The 21,289-nt window shown below is 42.4% G+C and overlaps 2 protein-coding genes and 1 long non-coding RNA gene across 3 annotated transcripts; 1 reads left to right on the top strand and 2 right to left on the bottom strand.

The window, feature by feature from the left end:
* Nucleotides 1–384: 384 nt before the first annotated feature.
* Nucleotides 385–15,639, bottom strand: LOC120425122 (transcription elongation regulator 1-like). The gene is made up of 7 exons (XM_039589548.2): nucleotides 14,577–15,639; nucleotides 13,423–14,512; nucleotides 13,201–13,351; nucleotides 1,626–1,898; nucleotides 1,246–1,559; nucleotides 1,024–1,186; nucleotides 385–960 (listed from the first exon to the last, which is right to left on the bottom strand). Exons 1-7 carry the CDS (start codon nucleotides 15,541–15,543, stop codon nucleotides 667–669), a joined length of 3,252 nt encoding a protein of 1,083 aa, XP_039445482.1. The 5' UTR covers nucleotides 15,544–15,639; the 3' UTR covers nucleotides 385–666.
* A 1,001-nt stretch (nucleotides 15,640–16,640) lies between these two features.
* LOC120425241 (charged multivesicular body protein 7) lies at nucleotides 16,641–18,378 on the bottom strand. The gene is made up of 2 exons (XM_039589678.2): nucleotides 17,794–18,378; nucleotides 16,641–17,737 (listed from the first exon to the last, which is right to left on the bottom strand). Exons 1-2 carry the CDS (start codon nucleotides 18,268–18,270, stop codon nucleotides 16,772–16,774), a joined length of 1,443 nt encoding a protein of 480 aa, XP_039445612.1. The 5' UTR covers nucleotides 18,271–18,378; the 3' UTR covers nucleotides 16,641–16,771.
* A 230-nt stretch (nucleotides 18,379–18,608) lies between these two features.
* Nucleotides 18,609–20,823, top strand: LOC120425251 (uncharacterized). The gene is made up of 3 exons (XR_005606495.2): nucleotides 18,609–18,860; nucleotides 18,926–19,252; nucleotides 20,719–20,823. It is a non-coding gene; the product is annotated as an uncharacterized LOC120425251 (long non-coding RNA).
* The last annotated feature ends 466 nt before the right edge of the window (nucleotides 20,824–21,289 follow it).

Below are 21,289 nucleotides of genomic sequence, written 5' to 3'. Positions count from 1 at the left end.
AGAAAAAAAACATCCATAGCCAAGAAGCAAGAGTCTATTACACAAATTCAAACATAGTTTTCGTGAATAATATTCTAATTGAGAAAAGAACATATTGAATACATTAAAGAGGCTTTTGTCAAATTTTTACTAAACTTAAAATATTTTCCCGGTTTGTCAGTCGAATTCCCGAGTTTTTCCCGGTTTTCTCCCGGTGGATAAAAATCCCGGTTTTTTCCCGGTTTTCCCGGTTTTTTTCCGAGGTGGCCACCCTGGCGTGAACAGGTACTTCCGCATCAGCTCACCAAGGGCAAACAATTGTTGCTAGCCGAATGTTTAATCCTGAAATCAATATTATCAGAAAGGGCCGTCATCTAAACCAAATGAAGAAGGATGCTTCACCACTTTGTTCACACAGTTTAAACCATTGACTGGTGCGCCTCTATTCATTATCTCGCTACACAATACACATTTTCGCCTGTGGTGTCCGGATCAAGAGCTTAACGCTATACCGACGTAATTCGTAATAGTTAGATTAATGCTTAAGACGAGAGAAAGAAAAACGTGTGAGTTATACTATCGATTACGTGCCAACTACCTGCGCGCTGAGTCAACGCCGGGCTTCGCGCCGTGTTACTATATAGGTCAAAGAATGAAGGTATATCGGGGAGTTAGAACAACTTACGCTCACTTCCGCCGGGACGACTCGCTGGCCGTCGGCGGCGGCGGCGGTCCGCGCTTGTGCAGATCCTCCAGGTAGCCCAGGATCATCTGCGAGCGCTCGGCATGCATGTGGCTCAGCACCAGGTAGCGCTTGTCGTTGCGCAGGATGTCCTCGATCTCGCGCAGGTGGTTCAGGTTCTCCCGGTACGTGTCCCAGCTCTTGTGGGTGATGAACTTGCACTCGTGCAGCAGCTCGCGGAACGACAGCTTCGCGTTCATCGCCTTGTCCTTGAGGTACTCGCGGAACTCGCGCTCGCACTGTGAGATCGGAAAAGCGGATTAGGTTGGAGGTTTGAACGGAACTCGCGTGACATCTCTTACCCGTTCGCTGCTGTTGTACTTTAGGTAACGGGGATCCTCCCGAATGACCTTTTTGATGTCCTTCCATTGGGTTGTCAACTCGAGTGAGGAGATTTCGTCCAGCATTTCGCGGAACTTGTCACGCTTTTTCTTCACCAGGTTGCTGATGTGGTCGTTGAACAGTCTGAAATAAGGCAGATATTGATCACTTCTGCAAGAACCCAACCCTTGAACCGAACTTACCCCTCACGATCCTCGCGATCAAGCAGCTCGACCAGCTCCCAGCGGTGATCCTTCTTCAGCTGCTTCTTGACCTCCTTCCAGGTGAGCTCGGCGTTCCGTACCAGATCCGCCAGCAGTGCGTTGAAGTGACGAATCGCCTCGTCCCGCTGGTGGTGCTGCCGCTCCTTGTCCCGATCCCTAAGGTGGGTCGCCAGCGTACGCTGGACTTCTTTCTCACGCTCTTTAATACTTGCCTCGGCGCGGAGTCTTCTCTCGCGCTCCTTCTGCTGCCGCTCGGCTTCGTCGTCCGACGTCGGCGCCCGCTCGCCGTCCTCCTGTTCATCGAAAGACCCCCCGTTAGATCACACTACCCTGAAGCACGTCAAACCAATCAAACATACCTCATCGAGACCCGGGTACTCGACCCGATCCGTGGACGATCCGCGCCGATCGCTCGATCGCTTGTCGCGCTTCTTGCGATCCTTGTCCTTGGCGCGCTTCTTCTCGTCCTTGAGGATCTTGATGTGCTCCTCGAACAGGTCTTCACGAACGGCCGGGTCCGAAATGGCCCGGTATCGGCTGTCCGACTCCAGCCGCTTGCGCACATCGTGGAAGCGGCTGTGACGCGTAATTTCGCTTCGCTCGCGCAGCATCCCCAGGAAGTCTTTGCGAATCTATACAAGCATGCATGTTCAGAGGTTGTTGGAATTTGATGAAAAGAAGCAGAAAGAGGAAGGCTAGAATTAGTAACTAGGAACGTACAAGTGACCCTTACAGCTAACCTTATCAGACAACAGTGAGATCAAAATGTTTGAACTTCTAGCAAACTTCAAACATTTCACCTGAAACTTACGAAAGACACCAAGATTAGGCTGCAACAAAGAGTGATTATTCGCTGAAACAGAACAATAGCAGATGAACAGCTGTACCAACAAAACCACACAAGCTTCCCAGCTTCGGCGCGGGTTTGTGGTACAGCTGTTCGCAGTTGACCACAAGAGTCTCCACACGCCAAAAAGGAAGGGGTCCATGATCTCGCTTTCAAAAAAGGGGGGGATTTTTTGTTGGTTGATTGTTACAATGTGACAATGTGTGTTCGAATAGTACCATTGCTTTCTCTCATCATCCAGAGGCCAGCCGGCTTTGGTTTGGTAGGTAGGGTAGCGGAGAGTCGTGCCCAACACTAGACAACCACCACGACACACGACACAGAAGAGGACGCACAGCCAACGCCCAGAAGTGGTGCTGCTCCGACAGGATCGGCGTCGACGACGCAGGACAAGATTCTGCAGCTGCTGAAGGTGGTGGTGGTGGTGGGAGACTGCAGCTGTGCGAACACCTGCTGGAGTTATATAACGTTGGATAACAAAGGTTGGCATACAGTATGTTTTGATCAGCGAATGAAAAGGGGAAGAGAAACTACAGTGGTTATTCGGCTTAATGCTAAGAATGCATGCTAGGATTCATACGGTGGCAGGCTGGAAAGATTTATAGTTTTCAACTGTGTTTTTCTTTAGAGCAAACAATAATGCGCAGCACAAGTCGAGCGTAAAGTTCGCTCATTGACAGAGGAACCGTACCGCTAACTTCCGCAGATGCGCTACTTGTTTTTTTTCTTCACACACGATAAGAATATCGGATATTATCCCGATCAAGATGATGCTCTTTCATACACATGCAGCAAACATTCCAGATCGTGAAGAGAAGTTCTGGAGTTTTTTTTTAAAGGTCCAATAAACCAAATTTTCAGTTCTTGCTTTTTGAGTGTTTTTTAATATCCCTGACTCAAAGCGGATTCAAAAACACCCAAAAAGCAAAAAACTGGAAATTTGGTTTTCTGGAGTTTTTAACCAAATTGGCGACTGATTATTGTATTATCCCTCGGGCCGAAACTGAGACCAATAAGGGCATGCACCATGTGAGGTAAAGTCTTCCCATCTTAAAGGCGATACATCTAATTCCGCCTAATCTGTTTTCAGAAAAAAAGAAAGAACAAAAAAAACAATTTGCAAATGCTGCTTTGCATTGTTGTTAGTTAGGAAGGAATCGGTCAAGGAAAATTTCATATGGGAAACAGCGGCAGAGTAAGCAAACAAGAGAGGGCCAAAAAAAGGGCCAAGAAAACGTTCCCTCTCCATTGTTCTGCTGTTCGTAAAGCTGTTTCTTGACCCCTTTTCTTTGGAGCTGCGTATTGGCCCTAAGGAATGTTTAAGTATTTTTTAACATTGGACAAAAAATCAAAAACAAGTTGATGTCTACTTCGAGCACTAACGACACGACAGATTAATCCTATAATTTTTTTTTTCAAAACTACCAATACGCCATAGGTTTCCTATGTACATAGGACCTTTTGAAAAAGTAAGCGAGAATTAAAAATAGGAAAAAAAATCAGTGAGAATTATTTATGAATCGCAAGAAATATATAGTATTGTTTTGAGTCAACATTTGCGGAACATTTGCAGAATTTTTTTACGAGCAATTCCAGCTCAAATCCGGAATTTTTCTGGTACTTTTGTACCCGACCCTCTCCGATTGCAATGAAACTTTGTAGACACGTTATCCTAGGCCTATATAAGCCTTTTTTTTGTATATGGAGCGAATTGTACTCGAACATGACATTTGAAAATGGCGTAAGTTATTTAAATATTTTCGTATTTTGTAATTTAAAAATTACTGTATCTCGAAGCCGTTGCATCGTATCAAAAAGTGGTCAAAGACAAACTTGTAGGAAATTGGACGGGCTTTCTGAAAAAGAATACACTAAAAGAAAAATACACGCCACTTTTATAAGATTTTTCAGTTTTTAAGTTTAAAAATTAAAGTTAATGATGATGTCTCGATTTTTTTTCGTTCATTTTTTTTGAGAAAATAGCCTAAGATGTTACAAAAAGACTCACGACAAATGCAGAATGGTATGTATCTCCTAATTTTACATAAAAGTTTCCATATTGACCATTTTCCTGAGTCCAATCGTTGTTAAGATAGGTACAGGCAAGGGTACAGCGGTTTTAAAAATAACAATGTTGTCCAATGTCATATACATTTGACCAGTATAGAATACCAGTAACGAAAATCTTGATAAAATTACTACAAATGAGATTTTATTTAACAACTTTTGAATCAGTTAATTTCATTGTAATTAATGTTTAACGGTGCATATCAACTTTTGCACCAAGATTTTTGGTACAGATATTTTAGTATTTTCGAAACTATGGAAACTATTTTTTTTTTTTTTTTTTTTTTTGGGAGGGTGGTCCAGCCGCACATCGTTGATGTTGAAAGCTCTAAACTGGGCCCTCGTCCTGTCACGTCTGTCGGTAGTCTTGTCGTACATTACAACTAGAATCAGATCTACCAATGAATTAGTACACTTCGACCAAAAAAACACTGACGCTGTATGGATCTGACTCTAGAATAAATGCACAGTTGTGTGTTATTTATAAGTCCAACTTATTCAATTATTCATTTAAGTCCAAATCTCGGGTTAGTTTTCAAAACGTCCTAAAAGCCAAACCCCTCAAGTGGAGAAAAACGATGAACAAGTTTTTGACCATTATTTTAATTCTTATTAATATGTAAGAGGGTTTCAAAGGCATATTTTTAGTCAAAATCATTGCTTTGACTATAAGCTATGGTAGCCATATCAAGTGTATAAATTTTTTTAGCTATTTATGTGTGTTTTAGCCTTGTTTTATCACACCAGGTTGATTCGACCTTTTACATGAGCAAATTGTTTCATACGTCCCTGTACTTGGGACTTTTTTTGAGTAAGAATGACAATACGACCATTGGCAAAATTTATTTATTTTGTGATTAAAACACATTTAAATCAAACATTCTAATTTTGAACATCGTTTCAACACCCCCCGCAAAGAGAGCAGTCGATGTTTTGTGTTTTTGGAGGAGTTTGAGAGAAAACATCGCAGAGGAGAAAAGTCCAACTGACAGATTTTATTCTCTCTCTCTCGCGTTGGCTCATACGCCAGCTGAGAGCACGAACAAAATGACGAATTACCACTGATTTGTTTATCTTTCCTTCAGTGGTCCATAGGACCTTGAAGAGCTCGGGGTTCCTGGAGTTTTCAGAGGGCGTTTATGCGTGATAAGATGGATGCGGTCATTATCGCTCGTTCCTGAACAGATTCTGCATCTTGATTTTGTGTTGATTCCGGCTGCCACACAAAATGATGATTTTGGGGGAAGCTATCCGTTTCTGCCGGAATAAACGACTGAAACTTCGTTTTGCTGGCTGGCAAATTGGAAAATATTCTTCGCGCATCCTTTAGGTCATATAATCAGCGCAATGTATTTAACGAGATAACAAATATTCATCTTTTTTCGTAAAAACTCATGGGCCCACAATAATTAAGCAATTATTATTGAACTTACGTCATTTTCCTATGAGCGTAAGTACATTTTTGAAATTATCAGTACTTACGACCTTGCATCACCAAGGACGTATGTGACTTCTCCATATGAAAACACATTCGACGTTTTATATGTGGGCGATATCTTTGTTTAAATTATTTTTTTTGGAAATTCTGCTCGAGTGGATCGTTAGTAGTGTGTTAGAAGAGTGCAACCGTGCCAAAAACTAAATTTTGAACAACTGGCGCTTACGACCTTTTGAAAACTAACCCGAGAAATATTCATTTGCTAACTACTTTGGATTGAAAATTTAAATTTAAATCTAAAATAATAGAAACTTAATGTTCAAAACTAAACGTTCCTTTAACTGTTGCAGTAGTACTTCTATCAAAAACAATAAAAATTTGTGAACTGATATACAAATAGGATAGAAATCGCGATTTTAAAAAGAAATGACCATTTACGTCAAAAGATCCGTAGTTCCTCGATTCGCAACAATGGTCAATACAACCATAATCCGAAAACCGTTAGTTCAACAGATCAACGAATTTTGTCCGATATCATTACATTATTGATTGATCGAGACTCTATGGACAATTTGACATAAAAGAATGCTTAGTATCCCTAGTAACATTTTTAAACTTACAGGTTTTATCATGGTTCTGGAAACCCTCATACGGCCTATATAGGCTTTTATGGCCTACTTAAAACCTAAAATGTTACTAGGGATAGAGTTATCTACGTGCACATGTATTGCGTGTACGTACACGATGGGTTTCTTGGTTAAAATTTGTACCCGCCAGCAAAAACAAATGATAAGCTAGTGTGCGTGAGATTGGGCTTAGATAGCTCTATTCTACATCAATCAAAGTTTATTGACAGCATTACTCTAACTCAGCGATTCTCAATGGGGGTACCGGGCCTACTTGATTTACATGGCAGGGGGTACCGGCCTAGAAGAAGGTTGAGAATCGCTGCTCTAACTTAACAATTGCAACTAACTTTAACATTAAATAGATTTGGAAAGGATACAGATTTATTTTTAATGCTAATGTTAAGCAACAAATCAATTGTACTATCATGAAGTCCCAACCTAAATCCCACATTGTGATAGTGAAAAAGTCACAGAAGCAGCGGTGTCTTGTGCAATTGTGATATTTTCACTATCGGAGAACTACCTAGTTCACGAAGACAGCTTATCGGTCAACGCTTAAGCCCTGGGGCTGCGGCAAAGCGAGTTCTCGTAGCATGAAGTGGTGTCCATAGTGCTTATAAAAAAGAATGTATACCCAAATTTTAACTAATGCACTAGGATCAAATCATGCCCCTTGACTTTACAAGGCCCAGGGATTTTCGAAACTCGACGCCAACATTTCAAAAAGCATCATGTACAAACCATGCGTTTTGAGAAAAACGTATTTGAATGTTGAGCATCCATTTTCAATTCCCATTTTAATATAAAAGCAAAATAAGATGTTCTAATAATAACAAACGATGAAAAACGTTGCTTTTATTGATACTTGATTATCCAAATTCAATAAAACATTATTTCCGTAATTTTATTTGAGAAAAACAAACATAACTCCTTTTGAAATCATCAACGTCGATATCACCCTGCTGTCATTGAGGGGGGCGCTTTGTTATGATTCGTTTTTCTTCGCCGAATGTACATGGCGCTTTGTTCATGATGCTTTTTTTTCGTCACGAGGTTCATGTAGTCTTTTGTTTGACAGGTTGACAGGGCTATATAAACAGGGACTGCTGATGGCAGAGATTTTGTTTATGTTACTTTATTTAAAATCATTATTAAACAGACTTTACTGAAGTAACTTTGGCTCATTTTTGGTGGAGAGGTAGCTTATTAGGAGTACTTTTAGAATATGCAATAACCCAGAAAGTGTCAAAATGTACATGATGCCTTTTGAAATGTTACCGTCGAACTATGGAAACTATCGATATAATTTTTTATTCATCCCCTAAAGTACTGTCAACTTAGCGATTTACAACAAAATTTGCCTAATTGTACAATCAGATTGTTGCAGGATTGGGTCCGTAAGTTTGACAACAAATTCCTTGGTTGCTGTGCACCCTTAAAACTACTTACTACTACTCGCAAGTGCCTTTTGGAGTCTCAGGCATGCATTTTCCAACCACGAATTCTTCGGCAAATTGATAGAATTCTTCAAAATCTACAAATTGAACTTGGAATGTGTGTCCTAGGTTGAATGCAACCCGAGAACTTTTTGCCTTCCTCACCTTACTGAGGAAAGGCTATAAAATCACTTGAAAAATGAACTTTTTAATTAAACCTCCAAGACCTACCTTCATTTGTACATATCGACTCAGAATCACCAGCTGAGCAAATGTCTGTGTGTTTGGCTGTATGTAGACATGTGTACCCTAGGGGTTGGACAAAGTAAAAATTTTAACTATTCGTCAATATATTGACGTTGTTATTGATCTATTGGTCAATATATTGACGAAAAACGTTTCGACCTGCATTTGGACACCTTGGTTTGACAGATGACAGATAAAAATAACAACCGCATTTTGACAACAGAATTTTTTTGCCGTTTTCGAGAAATCTGTGGCAACATTCTAAATTTATTGGAAATAAGACTTCCTTATTCCAAAATCGAGTCAAATCCGGCCAGCGGAAGAGAGAGCTCGTACCGCATCTGCTCTTTAGACCGAGTTAAACGGAGTTAAAACGGGAGAAAGTTTCAGAGCAGCAAGCAAAAGGAGCACCTCCGGTACAGCTTGCAAAGGAGGAGGCAGGATTTTAACGGGTTCCTCGGTTGGATCTCCGGTCCGGTGTCCTTAACCATGACCTCTCAAGCTCAACTTTCGACTCTTCCGCGTCTGTGCGAACTTGGCGTGCCGGAACACGCGCAGCTGACTTGCTTAGCGGATCGCGGCTTTGCCTTTTCGCACGGACTGCAGAACGGTCCGCACAGGGTCACGTAAGAGAACGTCCACAGCAGGAGGAAGGTCCATAGCAGGAGCAGGATGTTATGTCTCCCGGCCAGTGCACAGGATTGGCAAGGTTTCGCATTGAAGGTGGAAAGAAGCGACATGACTTGACCGGTCCATGTTTCCGTTCATGCCCAGTTCCGTGCAAAGTAAAAATCCGAATTATCCTCAAAATCACCGCAATCATTTTATTTAATTTTTACTTCCAAAAAGAACACTATTTCTGGATTTCATGCCGACTCTTATAGTACAATAACAATTTAAACCAAATGATTGCGTTTCCACGCTCCAAAACATGAACCGCTCGGAGACATCTTTCAAGTTGCCCACGTCCCAGATGGAATCGGCGAAGTTGGGCCACCATGTCGGTTCCGAATAGTGGTGGCCTCCAGCGGGTCCTGGTTTGGGCAGGCAATAACCAAAGAGATTTCGTCTTCTTGTAGCCCAACTCAAACCCTCGACGGCCACGGCGGCGGCCTTCGTCTACTTCTTGATAATCTCCAGCCCATGCAAGTCCCGCTCGAGGCCATTCTTCAGCTTGGCCAACGAATCCGACTGGTCGCGAGCGAGAAGTCTTTCCGGAAGATTGAGTGGTTGATGTTGCCACCGCGGTAGAACTTGATGGCACCGTCCAGTTGGATAATGTTCGTTACAGAGGTGCAGATTCGTGACGTAGACTTTGTGGTTCTTCTAGTGATGAACCTCCATGATCTCCCGGCTCCAGGGCATCAAAATCCTACGCAAGAGTTTGCATTTTACGGCAAATCAGCACCGCTGGAACATTCCAGGTTGTTCTCGAGCACCGCGGATGGTAAAAATTTCCGTAGATTCAGGTGGAAGAAAATAAATCACTCCCTGTGTCTGGTGCTTGTGTTGTGTTTACGTTTATTTTGACATTTGAACCTGACAACGTTCTTGGATCAAGGTTCCATAATACAAGGTAAGGTCGCGTTAATATATTGACGAAATATAAATATGTTAACCAACTATTGTTAGCCTATTGACTAGAGGTGGGCAAAAAAAGAGCGAGCCGCTCAAAGAACCGGTTCACTAAAAAGAGCGAACGAACCATGGCTCACAAAAAAAGAACCGCGGTTCTTTTTTAAACTCCGTCCTTTGAAATAACCGTTCCAAGATGGAATGATTTTTCAACTTGTTATAAATATAATTTATTAAATATCGAACAAATTGAAGCATAAAATTTGTTTTTAGAATTGAAAATGCAATTCCGAATTGAAAAAATAATTGCTGATAAAAATTAATCCAAATATAGCATTGTCACTTAAAAGTTTTCAAACTCATTTTCAGTTTCCTACTTTTCTTCCAAAAGTAAATGATTTTCTAAACAAAATGAGAAAAACTTTTCATTATACAACTGCTCGTACAATAAAGTATTACCCGAATAAAAAATTTGAGCATTTAAAATTGCTTAGCTTGTAACTTGTTACCTAAAAATTACTAAATAGCTGAGAGATTTTGAAGAAAAAATAAATTCTCTTGCCCGATTAAACCCGATTTATAGACTTCATCGATTAAATCAGAGTGTAGAAAAGAGTTCACAGAATATTTTCTCCAAATAAAATGTCTGCATTACTTCAATTTTAGCAAAAATAAACGCAATTTTAAAATTGATAGCAATTTCTCCAAAATCCTAGATTTAAGTTTGGATGCCATTCAATTATTTAAACGGTAGGTTCGAGTAGTAATCTTGACATAGAGACCGCCAAGACCTATGGTTTTTAAGGTTATCTTCTTAGTTTTAGATATTTTTTCAAATGATTTAACTTTGCCAGTATCTAATGTGAAAATATATTGAAAATTCTTAAAAATAACCTTTTTATCAAAATTTTGAAAAAGAGCGAAAGAGCCGTTCAAAAGAGCGGCTCTTTTCAATGAGCGAACGAAAATGAGCGGCTCCTAAAAAAGAGCGGTTTTGCCCACCTCTACTATTGACGGAGTTGTCCGACCCCTAGTGTGTACCAAATCAATGTCACCGGAATATTTCGTCACTGGCTGAGCCGATTTTGACCGTTTTTGCCTCATTCGATTCGTCTTGGGGTCCCATAAGTCCCTATTGAAATTTATAAAATTTAGTAAAGCACATCAAAAGTTATGCTTAAAAACTGCTGCATGTAAATTTCACAATTTGCAAAAAAGGGTGATTTTTTGAATGAAAACCTGCCATATTATATATTTTCAGAAAGGTTCTGAAATGAAAATTGTGTGTTAAGAATTTTCCAGATCTGACTTACCTATCTTAAATTACAAGCAGTTTAAAAAAATGGTCTGAATTGACATAACCTCAATCTATTTCCCAACAGATTTTTTTTATTTGTTTTTGTTTACTAAAATTCGATTGTACAGGGTAGTTTAGTTCAATATATGAAAAATGACAGTCGAACAGGGTGAGGAAGGCATCAACCACCTGAGCAACGTTTTTTTTAAATTTTGCCTTGATTTTTTCCAAAAGCAAATCATACACAGCAATTGCGAGCGAGATGTGGCGCTATAACCACGGCAAATAGTGTCCAGGGCATTCGTGGAAATACAATGTCCCATCCCAGAGGGTCCCGGAGTACCAAACCTTCTTAGCATGGTGCTCCCAACGAATACAACCAAAATCTCGGAGCGTATGGTGGTGTGTCCCCACGCTTCTTCCTCCCCTGTCGATTCAGAATTGTGTTGTTGTTCGAACACTCAGTGCTCAAACTCAACCCAATTACGAGTCATCTCTGCGATACGGCTTTACGCAGTAGGCCTGGCCGGTTTAACGCTTGTGATGTTCCAATGCATTCCGATGCAATGGCGCACTGCAAATGTTAATAAATGACAAGAAGAGTGCTAGGCGTCATCTAACCTAAGGCACTCTCCAGGATCCCTTCGAAAGATTGGCTGCGCTAGGGTCTGATTAGAGATTAGATTAGATTAAAAGCAAATCATACACAGCAATTGAGTCGGTTTTGACAGCTGAAAGTAGGTGGTTGTTTTTACTGCTATTTTCGTTGCGCGGCAAAGTGCTTACGGATGGAGGTGGAAGAATCCTGCGATGGGGAATTCGGAAGCGGAAGAAGACCAGCGACGGAGTTGTTGTCGGAAATGGTCAAGAGGAGAATCTTCTCAAAAACAACAAGTTCAGCCCGCTATTGGAGAACAACAACAACAACGGTAACCCAGCCGGGAAAGGAGGCGTCTTACCGGTTCCAATGGCCAAAAACCATCACCTCTGGTGGTAAAGAATTCGAGTTACGCCAAGCTGAAGAGTGTCATGTTGTCGTGCACAGTTTGGCCAAGTTACAAACTGACTCCGTTTGGGGTCAAAATGCTGTATCTTTCCGAGGACCGTTTTGAAACCGCGCGGGCTCACTTGATTGCGATCAAATTGCGATTTGTACCCACGAGAAACGAAACGAGCGGCAACTCCGCGTCGTCGTCAGAGGACTTCCACGTCAAGGGAACCTCAAGGGATCGCACAACCTGGATGCTTTGGAGATGCACGCCATCAAGCCTCCTCAGGGAAACCCCGTACATTGTTACGTTCCCCAAGGGGTACACGAACCTAAGGCGACCCAGTGCAGGAACTGCTTGCAGCTGGGTCGTGGGACCTGGAACATTCCTCCCCTCCTCGCCTTCCGTCTTGGAGGTAGTGCCAGCGCGTTCGCCAGTGTTTTCTTGGCTGCTTCCTGTGGGACGAGGTTTTGGATCTTTCGGCTCGACGACGGGAACCGCGCCCGGCAACGGAGGAACTGCGATCCAGAACTTCGAGAGTCCCGGTGGAGTTGGCACACCGCTTTTCTTATACAGAGAAATCTCTTTTTAAGCGATGGCGTCACGCTTTTTATTTCGTCGATATGTCTAAAACCATAAAATATTTTTGAAAGCTTCAAAAAGCGTTTTGTAGATCTGCACAAAACCTACAAATTGCTTTGAAAAGATTGCGAAATTGTTGCGTCGTTCCAGAGAAATCGACACATTAGAAAAACGTAACGCACCGCGTAAAAAGAGGTTTCACTGTACTTATTCGGCTTTTCAACGCTTGGTTTTTTGGGAGCCTCCACAGATGTCGTGTGGTTGTTGCAACTCCCCTTGAGGTGACAGTTTCTGGCCCTAGGACCCAAATGCAAGCAATTCTTGCATTGAGTCTCGTGAGATCTGCTGTTCCGGTAGGCCTCTCACCGGACGATGACTGGACCCACTCTCTTCACTGCACTCAGCTCTTTGGGGCCCTTGGGGAAGAGAACGACATGTCGTTTCGTAAGCGTTTTTATATGAAGTTTTTCGTTTCTCACAGATCCGTACTAACTGGTGTTTAGTGATACCTTTAAAATACCAGCACTTTTCAGAGACCCACGCCGATAGTAGAACGTGTCCAGATCCTAATAATAACTTTGCCATGGACGTGCTCGATAAACGCTGGAAACCTGGATCAGAAAGCATTAGCTATAACAAACGATAAACCAAAACTATAAATCTTTCAGCTCTGCCACCCACATCCAACAACGCCTCCCAACTCCAGGCCGGAGCTGGATTCCTTCCCTAACGTCCACACTATCCTAGTATTCTGTACAGTCCTCAAAACATCGCAACAATCGTAATCATCTGGGGCAGTGACCCCAAAAACACCCCGTTGGCACTAACCTGCTCCCGGCGGTTCTGCTTGTCCTCCTTTTCGCGCTTCCGCACCTCCACGATGAACTCGTTGAAGAGACTTTCCCGCTCGCGGATCTTCTCAATCACCTTGAAGCGGTCGTCCTTGCCGTACCTTTGGGCAAACTCACTGAACGACGATCTGTGGAAGGGGAAGTAGACGGGTTGAAACGTTTGCGATTCTCTTAAGGCGTTTTGAGGGGGTGAACTCACTTTCCGTGCAGGTTGACCGCCTCCAGCAGCGATCGGTACTCTTCGCGCTTCATCTTCATCTTGTTCTTCTTCTCCTTGCGCTCCTCTTCGGCGCGATCCTTGACGTACTTCTCAAACACCTGTTTGCGTTCCTTCGACGTGAGCAGCAGGTAGCGCGGATCGAACACGATCTTGTGCAGCTCCTTTTCCCAGGTGCTGAACGCGGACACTTCCTTCTCCTTCAGCATCTCCTTGAAGGACTTCATGCGCACGTCCAGCGGAACGAGGGCGCGTTCACGCGAGGCACGCGCTTCGGCTTCCATGGCGAGGGCCTCCTTTTCCGGATCGTTTCCGCCCTTCGAAGCCGATGCGGCCGTTTTGATGGCCGCTTCGACGTCGGTTTTGAACTTTTTGCTGGGCACTTCTTCGACCTCGTCGGTGCTGGATTCCGACTCGGACTGCTTCTCGACGACGTCCATCGCGATCGCGGTTGTTTTCGAGCTTTGCGCTGCGGCGGAAACGGCAGAGGAGGCGGCGGCGGTGGCGGCCACTTCGGTGGGTAGCTCCTTGGCGGGGACATTTCCGAGCAGCTGCTGGGGCGGAACGGAGATGGCTTTGTCCACGTCGGCGCGCTCGCGGAGATCATCTGGTCGTTCCCAGACGGAGGTCCGCGACGATGGGTTGTAGAAGAAGACGCGCCCGTCGCCGGTCCACACGACGCACCAGGGCGTTCCGCTGATCGGGGTGCTTGAAATTGGACGACTCTTGTCCAGCGGTTTGGCCGCTTTCGCTTTTTCCTCTTCCTCTTTTTTCTTCTTTTCCGCTTCGGCCTTTTTCTTCTTTTCGTCCTCCTGCTTTTCGCCGGCCTTGGCCATGAACTGGTTCAACTGGTCAAAGACCATGCCCGGAGCGCCTCCGATCTGCTGCAGACGAATGGGAGCGGCCGCTCCGGCCATTTGCGGTGGGAACTGCTGAATCTTGACGCCTCCACCCATCTGCGGTGCTCCTTGCAGTGGAGGAATGATTGGCATCTGGGGCGGAATCGGCGGAGCGATAAACGGTGGAATAACCTTTGGCTTCTGGCGAGCGTTGTAAACGGCTAGTTTGGCCACTGAAAGAAAGAATCGAAACGTAAGGGTTTTAACCATTCAAAAACAAACCTAAATCCAACTCACTCTCCATGTCCTTGATGGCCTGCGGCTTCTCCCAAACGCTCTCGCCCTTGGACGCGTTGTAGTAGTACGGCCTTCCATCCGGTGCCTTGTGTTCGGTCCACTCGGACGCCTTCGCCGCCACTGCCGGATCAATTTCCGTGATCTTAATCTCGGCAATCGCTTTCGCGGGATCCATCAGCGGAGACGGTGCCGGTGGCCACTGGCCAGCCCCGGAAGCAGCTGCTGCAGCCGCCGCCGCAGCAGCATTCCAAGGTGGGAAATTGGGAAAATTCGGCGGAGGCATTCCGAACGGTGGCATCGAACCCATCCCAAAACCGGGCGGCGGACCCGAAAAGCGCGGCACCGAAGAGGCCAACGCAGGGGGCGTTCCGGCAGCTTGCATTTGCGAGACGACCGACGCGAGCGAGGGAATTTCCGGCTTCTGCTGAACCGGAGCCACTGTCGCCGCAGCCGCCGCCGCCGCTGCCTGCTGCTTATTCATGGCCTCAACTTCCGCCTGAGTCATAACCTGAACGTTCAATCCCTCCGGCCGGGTCCACGTCGTCTCCCTACTAATCGCGTGGTAGTAATACGACTTGCCTTCCGCCGTTTTCGTTTCAACCCACAGTTCCTGTGCCGGAGCCGCCGCCGGAGTGGCCAACAGTGGGACAGGATTCCCCAACTGCATCCGGACCCCTCCCCCTGGCGGCATCTTCAACAGCGACGGAGGATTCGCCAGCAGTGGCACCTTCCCCCCGATATCGTTAGCCATGGAAACCGGCATGCCCACGTCGATGGCCATCAGCGCCGGAACTCCTTCCGTTTTCGACTGAAGGAGCAGCTGCTGAGGTTGCTGAGGTTGTACCATGGATACCGCCGGAGCCTCTTCGTTAATCGCCATTTCTACGTCCGATATCGCGTGTTCCGCCGCGACTGCAGGTTTCTGGGCTGCGTCCACTTCCGGCACATCGTTTTCACTAGTTTCCATCGGAGTTTTGGCCGGAAATGTGGGGAAATTTCACGGTTTTTTACCAAACTTTTGCCTCTCACTGACCAAACTTGAAAATGAACGCTGTCAAAACAAATGATTTTGCTCTGGGTGGACCCAGGTGGTGAATTTTTGCTTGACCAGTGATGCCAGAAATGCCAATAGAGTTATCTACGTGCGCATGTATTGCGTGTTCATACACGAAGGGTTTTTAGGTTAAAATTTGTACCCGCCAGCAAAAACAAATGGTAGGCTAGTGTGCGTGAGATCGGGCTTAGATAACTCTATAGAGTTATCTACGTGCGCATGTATTGCGTGTACGTACACGAAAAAGATTGAGGTTAAATTTTGTCCGGCCAGCAAAATCAAATGGTGCGCTAGTGTGTGTACGCGAAACGTCATAAAGCTCTATTTGTGGGGTTAGTTTTTGTCGAGGGGGAGGACACATTGAACATTTTTTAAAAGAGATGTGAGCCGTTAACATAGAACTTTCGCAGCTGTCATGGCAAACTTTACAGAAGCTTGTCAGAAAGTTTAACTCCATGTTGCATTTTTCAATTTCTCGATAGCTGGCCTCTCTAGCTACCTTTGTCAGCTGCGGGTTTTGTTAAATAGTTACCTGTTGTCTAGGAATTTGCAAAATAGTTTAAGCTGTCAAAATGCGTATGCGCCCTTTTCATAGATGACAACACCAACATCGCCCCGATACCGAATTTAGAGAACGAACAATGGAATGACCCTTGACAACCAGATTAACAAATTCAACCACATTTAGATTTTTGGCTGTTATATGACTTGGCAAGATCTGGAGTTTTTTTTTAAAAGGACCAATAAACCAAATTTCCAGTTTTTGCTTTTTGGGTGTTTTTGAAACCGCCTTGAGTCAAGGGTATCAAAAAACACCCAAAAAGCAAAAACTGGAAATTTGGTTTATTGGTCCTTTTCAAAAAAAAAAACTCCAGAGATCTAGTCTGAGTTTTTGAGTTCAGATAAGTTGAATGTTGTGCAGATGGACCTCGAGCCGAATAACTACCCCGTTTTGCGTCGATTTCTAGGAATTTCTCACAAATTTTGTCAAATATGCTTCATTTTTAGGGTTGTGGTTAATATGTAAACGTTTTATTTTATAATGTTTAGTACAGATAATTCCAGTGTAAGCAGCAAATAACATATACATAAGAGAGTTATCATTTGGCAAGGCACTTTCGCGCTGGTCCGCGATCCCTCTTCAGTGCACGGTCGCATCCTCCGGATTCACAAACGAAGTTCCACCCAGCAAGGACAGATCGTGCACCGGCGCATCCGTCTTGAGTGCCGCCAGCCGTTTCTCGATCTCTTTGTCAAAATCGTTCAGCTGGGCCATCGTTGCGGGACCAGCACTGACCGTGGGGCTTGTTTTGGGTTCTTGCTGGACGGACGGGAGGACCGGCGTGACGTCGTTCGCTGGTTGGACTGGTTGAACGGCAATGTGGTTCTCCGCTAGCTTCATGTCGATCAGGTCGGACAGCTCCTGTTCCAGCTCCAGGTCGTCGATGTCGGTTTGCGGCGTGCTGATCATCGTCTGCATTTCGTCCTGCTGCTCCATGATCTCCTTCATTTCGGCCAGCGTGTCATCGACCGTGTCCAGCGTGATACCGGAGTTGGCAAAGGCGTTCTTGAGCGCGTTCGAACCAATCTTGTACGCTTCGATCACGTTGCGATCGGTCTGCGTATCGTGAATCCTCGACAGCATCGTCTGCACATTGTCCAGGACGTTCATCTTTTTCTCCAGGTTCTTCTCGAGCAGGTGCTTCTTCTTGAGGTTTGACTTGGCCACCTGTTTCTTTCCTTGGGCAATGTTCTGCTTGACCAGCAGCAAAGCGCCGGAAACGTCCTGCTCCAGTTTGTCGATCATCTTGAGCAGATTTTGCTCGGTTTGCTCCAGATTGTAGATCGATCGCTCGATGTCGGTAATCGGTTGGGCTTTGGCTCCGGGTGCAGCGAACTTGAGAAGAACCCTCTTATGGTCGAGTCCTTCGTCGGGGAGTTTCTCCGTGTACACACGTTGCTGGCAGGTCATGTGATGCAGAACAAGTTCCAAGCCATCATCCGTGAAACCCGAATCTTTGACTAGATCCTTCAACCCTTCCATCGACAGGAGGACGTTGAATTTGCTTTCCTTTTGAATCAATTTCTCCAGTGCAACCGATTGACCCTGTAAATGAAAATTCAATCAAATTCCAATAATCAATGTCAGTGCCAACTCCCTACCATGACCACCTCCGTGCACACAAACTCCGCCCCCTCGTCCACCCCACCCCCAACGATCTTCTCCTTAACCTTCCCGAACCCCCAGCCCAGCGGCCGCTTAACCAGCAGGTCCACCGCCCAGCCACCCCAACTGTCCTGCACCGGCCGTTGGAAGTCGCCCCTCCCAACCAGCTGACCCTCGCGCAGCATGTCCGCGAACACGGTCTGCAGGCAGTACGGAATCGTGCCCTTGCGCTTGAAGACCCGCTTTAGCTCCACGATCGAAACCGCGCCGCAGCCCTTGTGCTCGCAGTAATTCCGGATCATCTCCTTCCAGAATTTCATCTTCGAGTCATAATTTTCCGGGTTGATCGAGCGCACGCGGAACTCCGACAGCAGCACGCCCATCCGGGAGTCGTTTTGCCAAGTGTCTGGGTAGAAGGACTCCTCCAGTACGAACAGCGGCTGGGCGTTGGGCCCAACGGATTTGCGGGACATTTTGAATCGATTCCTTCGATTCTAGCGGAGTAAAGTGGAGAACACAGCGCAGAACGAACGACAAAACTTTGCAACTTTTTGAAATCGGTTTGTTTTTATTTACTTGTGTTTGACGGATGATGACGCAAGTCGACATTGTATCGCTTTGTCGACTGCCCCAGATTGGAATAATTCCAATCCAATCATTGGATGTTGTCGCGCTGCAGCGTGTGTCGACATGTCGAATGGTAATAATCATGATTTTTGGAGTTCCGAAAAAGTGTGGTTAACTTCTCAAAAGTTGGACAGAATTTCCATGTTGAGCTCACGTTATCGATTCAAATTCGCTTTACAACATCCCTGTTTGAAAAATGTCGCACGTCGTACGAGTTGTCGCACGGTTTTGATTTTACCGTTTCGATATCGATTGGTCGAAAAGACGACAAACGTACGACAAACACTCGACATGCCCGACATTGTTTTTTCTATCGATTTTCCTTCAATTTGACGTCACGATTTTCGTCGACGCAAGAGTTTGACAGTTCTCTTCAGTTGGACTTGTTTGAACATGATTGCTGTTGAGCTTCGCAAGGATTTTGGCCGGTTGATAGGTGAGTTGTGTTATTTTTTCTGCTGGAAAGATTCAGCGGCCGAATCATAGTGTCATTTGTTCCAGGTTTCCTGATTTCGGTTATCGTGGTGGTGGAGGCGAAGGAGGATGGGAAATAGAGATAACCCGGCGGCCATGCCGGAAGACGGGATGGGAAGGAACCAATCTGCGGTCGAGGAAGCGGATGTTTTATTTTCCACGGGAGGTTGCGGTGCATTCCCAAAAGAGAAAAAGGATTAAATACCAAGTTCTGGTCAAGGGAACATAAATAAGGAAACGGAACTTCCAATTCCCAGAGAGTTGTTCACTGTTCTGGGTGAATGAAAAGGCGGAGGAGGACGGAATAATACGCTCCCGGTGGCGTTTCTGATTCGCCAGAAGTTATTATCAATGGTGAGTTTTGAAATAATAAAAAAACAGACATTCAGAATTAAAAAAAAAATATTTATAAATTCATAAGCTCAAAAATAAAAAAAAAAACTACAAAAAATATAATTCAAAAATAACAAAATTCAAAAATTAAAAAAAATATCTGAAAAAAATAAACATAAATCAAATTGAAGTTTTTCAAATTTATATTTTTTTTAATTTCTAGAATTTATAAAATTTTAAAAAATCTATGATTTAAAAAAATATAAAATCCAAAAAAAATCACATTTCTAACACGTTTTAAAATTTTAAGACTTCTGCTGTTTTTAATTTTTTTTTCAAAATTTCTGAATTATAAAATTTATTAATTACTAAATTATAAAATTATAAAATTATAAAATTATAAAATTATAAAATTATAAAATTATAAAATTATAAAATTATAAAATTATAAAATTATAAAATTATAAAATTATAAAATTATAAAATTATAAAATTATAAAATTATAAAATTATAAAATTATAAAACTATAAAATTATAAAATTATAAAATTATAAAATTATAAAATTATAAAATTATAAAATTATAAAATTATAAAATTATAAAATTATAAAATTATAAAATTATAAAATGATAAAATTATAAAATTATAAAATTATAAAATTATAAAATTATAAAATTATAAAATTATAAAATTATAAAATTATAAAATTATAAAATTATAAAATTATAAAATTATAAAATTATAAAATTATAAAATTATAAAATTATAAAATTATAAAATTATAAAATTATAAAATTATTAAATTATAAAATTATAAAATTATAAAATTATAAAATTATAAAATTATAAATTATTATGTTATTTAAAAATTTATAATTTTTGTAATTTAATAATTTTAAAATTTTTGTAATTTAATAATTTTAAAATTGTGGAATTTTATAATTTTATGATTTTATAATTATAAAATTTTAAATTTATAAAATCATAAAATTATAAAATTTTTAAATTATCAAATTCTTGAAATTTAAAATAATGTTTACTATGAAATTCCTTAATTATGAAATTCTTGAATTGTCAAATAATAAAATTGTTGTGTTGTATAATTATGAAATTATAATATTAATAAAAATTAGAAACTATGTTAATTATGAAATTTTTGATTAATTTAATTCTTGATTTTTCAAGTTGTTAATTTATTGAATTGATAAATTATGAAATTGTTAAATTATAAAATCGTCAAATTATTTTTTTAAATGGCTGCATATTTCTAAATTTATACAATTAAAATATTTGAAATCTTCAGCATTCTAAAATTCTATGATTTAAAAATACTTATTTCTAGAATCTTTTATTCGATTAATTTTAAATAAAATTGGGTATTTTCTAGGGTATTTTTTACCTTGTAATTTTAAAATCTTGTATTTTCCTGTAAGCAAAAACCTCTAAATATGAATGGTTAAACGGAATCACCCTATCTTATTTCAGACATTCGAAAATATTCCTATCTGATCCTGCCGAAAGTCTTGCAAAGTGCGTAAACCCACGTTATCCGTTACTTCAGTGGCCATCAGTCCATCGGACATAAAACAGACCAGGGCCGTTTCCAAGTCCAACTTTGATCAGCATCTGCGGCAGCAACGAGGAGCAACAGTCCATCTTGACCAAGATGCTGCCCCGCCTGCATCGGAAGAAGCGACTCGCAACGGCGCTCGAGAAGATGACTGACGAATTCCTGCCGAGCAACGAGGAGAACTGGAAGACCAACCGGAAGACGACACCAAGATGTACGTGAAGATCCGCGACACAACAAGTATAATGAATTAATTGATTTTTTACTCCGGGGAAAAGTGCAAATTACATTAAAAATAAAACAAATTAAAAATAAACAAATATCTATTTTTTAACTTCAACATAACCTAAAACCTGATAAAAGCACACGACAAACGCACGACAACCTAAATAACAAAACCGTGCGACGTCGGTTGAATGTCGTACGACAATGTCGAACAATTTCGATGATCGATCGCACGACAAATACGACATTTTGGTGCAAAAA

The sequence above is a fragment of the Culex pipiens genome, chromosome 2 (genome assembly GCF_016801865.2).
Source record: "Culex pipiens pallens isolate TS chromosome 2, TS_CPP_V2, whole genome shotgun sequence".
Classification (NCBI taxonomy): domain Eukaryota; kingdom Metazoa; phylum Arthropoda; class Insecta; order Diptera; family Culicidae; genus Culex; species Culex pipiens.
The sequence above is the reverse complement of the archived record's forward strand: the minus strand, read 5'-3'. Positions and strand labels throughout refer to the sequence as shown.